The following is a 7,415-nucleotide window of genomic DNA, read 5'->3' as shown; positions in this document are numbered from 1 at the left end:
TGGTTTTGGTAAAGGGTGACGTACCATAAACCCGTTAAGCACATGATGTAGGAACATGGTCCTTAAGTGGGTCAGTCTTCTCACCTGTATTTTGCAGGTGAGCAGAAGTAGTGCTTCAAAAATATACTTGATATAGAATAAAGTCCGACTTTATTTATGCTGAGTATCTGATCACACTTTGTATTCAGTCAAACCTCACTGAACTGAACATTCGGATCACAAGAGTTCTAAATGTTTCCTCAGAAGATTGCCGGCATGAACATTGTTGTAAAATCACTATATGCTAATAGATTGAGCTACTTGTCTGATGTATAGTTCTTTGATGTTCTGTGACTTCGTAAGATAGCAGACACTAAGACTTTAAATCTGTAGGTCTTTCAACCTTAATGTTTAACACAGTGATGGCTTCCTAATCACTGAGAGCCTCGAACCAGGCCATTTGACCCATCCCTCTCTGTCACTGCTCTCGGCCATTACAGGAAATGAAAGTGAATGATCCAACTAGCTTCTCGCTCACACTTTCTTTCTCTCTCTTTGAGCCTCTATCTGGCACTGGGTTCCAATGTTTATGCATTTACCGAGATTGCTGGCGGGATTGTCAGAGAAAAGGGAGGGTTTATTTTTTTTTCTTTTCTCCCTTTCTTTTTTTTTTTTTCCTGTGCAATCTCTTGCCTTCAGAAACCATTAATGCCCATTCAACATCAACATCAAGGCACAGCTTTGATGTCTATTCTGGCAACAGACCTCTTTCTTTCTCTGCTGCCTGCTGCTCTTTCTCTCTCTGTCTCTCTCCTTCTCCCTATCCCCCTTTATCCCTTCCTCTTCCCTCCGCTCACTCTTTACGCCTTCTGTACAATCAAATAATTAAACGGATTGTCGTCAAAATGATTTTACCTGGCAATTAAATATGCAAAGCAAGTCGGCAAGCGGTGTATGAGAAGGCGATTAAAAAGGGGCCCACTGCAAATCTACAAAGGCTTGAGCAGCACAATAGGCAGCAGCCCCTGCCTGCCTCGCACACTAGCTAAGCCTGGGGAGTGACTGGTGCCTCTTTATACCAGTCTCACACAGCCATGTTTACAATAGCCCCAACCATGCTATGCCAATTACCACAATGCAAGAAGAAATGAATGCCAATGTTTGGGAAAAAGACAGGGATAAAGGTAGCTGTGTTTAAGGCAAGTTGGCGACAATTACGAACTGCCAAACAAATCAAAGTTACACTTCATAAATGTTCTCCATTGATTTGGATTCAAATTTAAGTTTAAGGTGTCTAAAGTCAAGTTTCCGTAAAAGCAAAAACTTCAGAACCAGTGTCTAACTTGCATTGCACTTCAACAAAGCACCTATTGGGACTGAAATGCCTCTGAAAGGCTAAGAGGAGATAGCTGTGGTGAGTAAGGGGGGGGGGGGGGGGGGGGGGGGGGGGGGGGGGGCAGGAGAAGCCCGAGCTCCTGATGTGCTCGAGAGGGAATGCGACTTTCAATGTCCATCTATCAACGCTTCAGTGGGGAAAAATGCAAGCAATTTTCCTGGATAGGTTTCCCTTCAAAGCCGGAGCCCCAAGAGGCTGTAAAAATAGAGTTGGGAGGAGGAGGTGGGTAGGGCGGGGGTAGAAGGGTGGAGAGTTACACCTGCCCCATTCCAGGCAGATCAACAGAAACTAGCTGGTTCAGCCTGATTAGGCCCTGTGCATTGTGAAGTTAAAACCATGCAGCAATTGATTTGAAGGCTTGGGGAGTCTGCAATGCATTGATTAGGTGTTGAAGTTTTCTCCACACTGTGCCTATAGTGTACGTGATCATCAAATGGGGGGGGGGGGGAATACGGTATCTAAAAGATGCGACAACTGTTGGCGGCTTGTCAGTTTTTATTTTCTTTTTTTCTTTATTTTGGCCAAATTGCCGGGAACAGCTAGCAGGGGAGAAAGAAATGCGAACATCATTTTGTGGGAAGTGAAAGCCTGTCAGTAATGACTGTTATTTGTTTTATGTGGCTACATCTGCTTTTTTACCAATTGGAATTGTTTCATGTCAACAATTTGAATGAAGCATTACAAGTGAGTGAGACTCTGTGCAGGAGGCAGCTTACACTCCCCAACACTAAATTATTGTATGTATTAAACCCCCCCATCCCTAACCCCCCTCTGCTGAGCTGAAATAAAGCCAGTTAATTGAGGCAAACATGGCTCGGCCCTCAGATAGGGGATGCAGGGTGCTTCATTAATGTTTGTGTTGACTGTCAGAGAGTAGCGCTGGTCCTCATTGCTCTTTAATAGGACCAATTAGCCCATGCCCCCATTTCCATGCTTAATGTCTCCCATTTAAGTGCTGAATACAGAACGCACACATTTAACCACCTAGGGGATGTAATGCATCAAAAGGTTACGGGCTTTTAGTGATTCCTGTTTACACAGTCAATTAACAGCAGGCATTCACGAATGTAAGCTCTAATTACTTTTACAGCAGCGAGACTTGTCTTGTGAGAAACTACTGGAAACAAAGACGGCGTGAGGCGACTGTAAGGAAGAATTGATGAAACATTTGGTACTTCACCTCTCCACCTTCACTGTGTGGTGATGTGATCACAGCGCTACGCCACAGCGCCTCTTTAATAAACGAGGGTTTATGTTCATTACTGATGAAGACATGAAGGTTATATAGTAGACAGCTCGCTGTCAGGAACAATTCTTCCAATAATATATAAGAACAGGTTCCAAAGACCGTCCCTGTCATTTTCAATAAATATCATTTTGTTATGGCATGGTGTGGAGTGAAGATCTCTATATCTTATCTTTTCTGTCATCTGGTGAAAGTGTGACATTTTTGTATTAAACCGCTGGTTTTGATGTTCACTCTTCGTCTACCGGGTGTGTCAACAGCAGTCAAACACAGCGATGAGACTTTTTTCTTGAACACTTTGCTGAATAAAGGATTTTAGCTCAGTCTATACAGACTTGGGTTGGAACCGGAGGGTGGCCACAGCGCTGATCACTTCCTTAGCACTCCTGAGGCGCCCTTGAGCAAGGCAGACACCCCCCCCCCCCGCCCAGCTCAGGAGCGCTCGCCGTGGGCCCCCTCACTCTGACATCTCTCCATTAGTGCATCTCTTTAGGATCCTGTCATGTGTGTACTGTTCAGCCTATGTGTTGTGTGTTATTTCCCCTCACAGGATCAAAAAAGTACATCTTCTTCTAACATGTTTATAAATTCGTAGACCAACAGCTAAAGACTCTAATCTACCTTTGTAGCTTCTAATGAACCTTTTCTGGGATGTTTTCTCTTCTGACAGACCAAACATTTGAATGAAAACAAGCATGATACCATAAAAAAAAGTAAAAGATTTGGTTTTCTTAAGATTTGTGAAAGAAACAATTTCCGGCACAACAGCTTTCATTTGAAAAATATAAAACTTTAATAAAGGCTACATCTCTCAATAATTACAATAATTATAGGTCCATGTAAATCTTTAAATGAAACTCTTTATATAATGTATAATTTACAGTTTAGATAGAATGAAACAAAAACAAAACAAAAGGCTGTGTAAAAACAAACAAAAAACATGGTTACAGGATATTATTAAAAGCATAAAAATATCTTCTCAACATAAAACCCTTCTGAAAACCAAGGGATATATATTAAAACCCTGAAACAGGGTAGCACATGGTATGGCATCCATGTAGGCACAGGTGCTGTACTCATAAAACACCAGCGACAGTGTGTGTGTGTGTGTGTGTGTGTGTGTGTGCATCACATGTGACAGTATCCATACTTCAGAATGCATAATTACAATGTATACAGGAGCTGTGCTATATACGATGTTAATGTAACTACATTCAAAGTAGCCATGGTTCTTCAATGATCACGCTTTTAAAAGTTGTTTCGTTTTTTTTTTTTAACACACTAGCGGACTTCATCGAGAAGTCGTTCTCAGTGACCCAAACTGGTTCTTGTTAGCACAAGTTATTTCGGTGTGTGGGCTGTAAACACTACCATTATTAGATGGTACAACTTGTGCTTCAGGTCTCCTCTCTGTGTGGATCTGCAACAGTTTTAACCCCCCTCCCCTTTTACCATCCCCCCCTGTGCAATGCCTGGTTTACACACAAAGGCACAACAAAAAGATTGAGCTCTGTTACCAGACTGAGGGAAAAAAGAAAAGTAGGCGTAGACAATGAGGGAGAGGAAATACTAGTGTGACAAAGTTATCATTACAAACTATCAGCAGCATATAAGACTCAGATTGACCATTAGAATAGTAGAGGGAGCGTGCCTCGGACCAGACCCCTGCTAAGGTTGTTAGTTTGGGTCAGACAGGGCAAAAAGGCTGTGGGAGGTGCTAGGCTAGTGTCACATCCTTTGTGTAAAGTAAAAACAAAAAACAAAAAAAACAACAACAACAACATCACCACAGTATTCTCCCAACATTCAAAGCAGCTTGCCCATTGGCTGGAAAAAGAGAGGGGGGGTGGGTGGGGGGGTGGGCAGGTTTAAGAAACCTAAGGAAGAGGACAGGGGAGGGTTGTTTTTCAATAAATACTTATTAAAAACTGTCAACTCATGACAAAAAACATCTAAATATATGACACATGTATATATACATATTATGCAGGTATGTATATGCACATGTTCAGACGTTTTTGTAACGATGTTGGAGTGTAAGAGCAGGTTGGTGTCATTATTTTCTTCAGCGCCTGCTAGTCCGTCTCACTTGGCCACAAAGACCGACGTGAACGCACCATCAGTCTCTCAATACATCCCAACAAAACAGTCGTCTACATCTTTCAGTGGTTTATATTCAAGAAGCGGCGGGGTCTTAAGCCCCTCCCCCACTGGCCTGCAATCATCATCATCCGTGTATTGGTCTTTAAAAAAGTCTCTCATGCCATTCCCTTGTATTTCTAAGGCTGATTGGTTGATAAAAGTCAGGGAGAGGCGGCACCTCCTCTGTGTTCGGCATACTTCATTGGCTCGTCTTCCTTCAATCACTCCTTTTGTGCTGGATATATTAACTCTGTTTAGCTTAATATTAAGAAATAGGAAAAACAAAAAACTAAATAAAAAAAACAAAATAAAGAACAATCAAAAAAAGTCCAGAGTGTTTTGTCTTAATTATACAGAGTCTTTCGCTCAAGGTTTTTAGGGACAGTTTAGCTTTGGGTTGGGTGGGGAAGGGCATCGGTTGGTTGGCAGCAAACAGGCTTTTAGTCCATCCTCTCCACCTTGCCCAGGACTTTGCCCTCATACATGGGCAACACGGTGGCATCCTCCCAAACTTCTTCAAACACTGCACCGCACTCAAACTCATCACTGGCTTTCTTGAAGTAGTACCTGGGAAGGGAAAAAAAAACAAAGAGAGAGGTCTGTGATTAGAAATGTTGGGCGTAGGTGTACGTGAAAGAAGAAGGAAAAAAAAAAAAAAAAAAAAAAATTGAACCAAAACGAAATCTGACAGAGTGGCAGCAGGAGTGCATCTGATACATTTCATCGTGTTTTAAAAAGCGCTTTGAGGCACCTACGTGACTGCTTCCATATACAGGCTCGTGCACAACTCCCTTTAGTCCAAATCAAACACAAACACGCGCACTCTGAGAGCCAGAAATGGATCCTGCTCAAAACAACTTAGTCATAGCCTTCAATGCCATCGCTGCACACTTCAAAGGCAGTGCCTGACTCCACATCACACCGCTGCACAAACAGAGCTGAACCCTCCGTTTAAACACTCCCTGTGATAATTCAAGCTGCTAGAAACAGCCTCTTTGTGTGAGTCGGTGTGTGTGTGTGTGTGTGTGTGTGAGCGAGCGAGCGCATGTTCACCCATGTGTGCTCGTCTCCTCATCCACTTGTTCATCCTGACTGCTGGCCATTCTACAGATGCCTATCTGTCCTGCAAGGTCTTATTAAAGTTGAAGGGTTAATTAGAGGCTGTCTTGAGCCCCCCCCCTCCCCCCTCCTGCCTCTCTCTGCAGCGTTGCCCCCCCCTCTCTCTTTGTCTCCATGGCTTCTAATTGGAATGGCTGTCAAATGAAGGGCCTTTCTGTCACACAGGTTGACATTCCAGGTGCCTGGGAGTCTGCCTGTGACTGCAAGAGCACACTCTGCTGCTTGTACACAAACACGCACATGCCCTAAGTTTCTTTTTCAGACACACTGACTGTCACAGATACACACACACACACGCACAAGCACACACACAGTCTTTGGGCAATGCTCCGATCACCAGCGGAGAACAGAGGGAAAAAGACGGAGTAGGGAGTGAAGAAAAGCAGGGGGATGCGGAGTGCAGGCCTTTCTTGGCTCTGCGAGTGGGTGTGATGGGTTGGAAGTTGGCCGAGCCAGAGGAGCTTTACCCTGTGAGGGGGGGGGGGGGGGGGGGGGTACGGGCAGGGTGGCTACCGCTCAGACGGTCTCCTGCAGGTCACAGGTCACCTCGCTAGCCCACTCTTCTCCTTCTCTCAAGCAGAGATAACTCCCAGGGTTAGCTCAGTTCCAGTGACTGTGAAGTCTCCTGGAGCTCCTAATGATTTCTCTTCTCTGCTTTAAACCCGGCAAAAGATCAGCGGGAGGGGATTTAATGATAAGCTTTGTAATGGAAAAATGCCTCATTTTGCCCATGTGTGCCTGTGTTCAGAATACAAAAAAAGAAGAAGAAAAAAAAAAAACGGGGGGGAAGCTCTGTGTTTTATGAGCTTAGAGTCATTCAAACAACACATGTAAGGAGTGGTGTACAAAAAAAGCGCACATACAGTTTTATTTTCCATGTTGATTGTAATTCCAAACAAATGGAGGAGGAGGAGGAGGAGGAGGACACCGTGTTATCCAAGCTACAACACTTTCTAAAAGCGTGTGCAGCCGTGTGATGGCGTTTGAGCAAAAGCTTTTCTCTCAAGTCTAAACTCTAAACCAACTTGGGTGGGAATTGGCCATTCGATCTTCGCAAGCGGAAACCAGATAATTCAATCACAGTCCTCGGATTTAATTGGCTGGATTTCTTTTTCTGCGGAGGAAAACGCCGCATTTTCACTCACAAATAGTTCAAAGTCATCACTTTGTTTCGGAGACCGAGAGACAGAAGAAGTCTTTCCACAGGAACATGTTTTATGTGGCAGGATTTTTCTCTCTTCGCAACATCTGGCACCAATATCGTCTGGCAGAGCCGCGGCGTACCGTTCTCCACTGTAACGCTGCCATGTCCAAATTAACCAACTCCACACATTCTGCTGCCATTGAAGCCAGACGACCCCCCCCCCCCCCCCCCTGCTTGCTGAAGAGTTATGGGATAGCAGGGGTGCAATGACTTGTTTGCAGACCTTCATCTCTCTTGCCTAACAAGCAAGATGTGACTGTAACCTAATGTTGATGTCATGGGCATGCAGGCTGTATGTCTTTTCAGTGGGATACAAACCTACGCAGTCC

At 44.1% G+C, this 7,415-nt stretch overlaps 1 protein-coding gene across 1 annotated transcript in view; it reads right to left on the bottom strand.

Annotated features, from left to right (window-relative positions):
* Positions 1 to 3,390: 3,390 nt before the first annotated feature.
* LOC306820332 (axin-2-like) overlaps positions 3,391 to 7,415 on the bottom strand; it is a 12,469-nt gene continuing 8,444 nt past the window's right edge. The window contains exon 5 of the mRNA XM_079338151.1: positions 3,391 to 5,330. Coding sequence (XP_079194277.1) covers positions 5,204 to 5,330 — 127 coding nt within the window. The 3' untranslated portion in view covers positions 3,391 to 5,203. The remainder of the gene's footprint in view (positions 5,331 to 7,415) is intronic.

Source organism: Symphodus melops (assembly GCF_947650265.1).
Source record: "Symphodus melops genome assembly, chromosome: 2".
Lineage (NCBI taxonomy): Eukaryota > Metazoa > Chordata > Actinopteri > Labriformes > Labridae > Symphodus > Symphodus melops.
The sequence above is the reverse complement of the archived record's forward strand: the minus strand, read 5'-3'. Positions and strand labels throughout refer to the sequence as shown.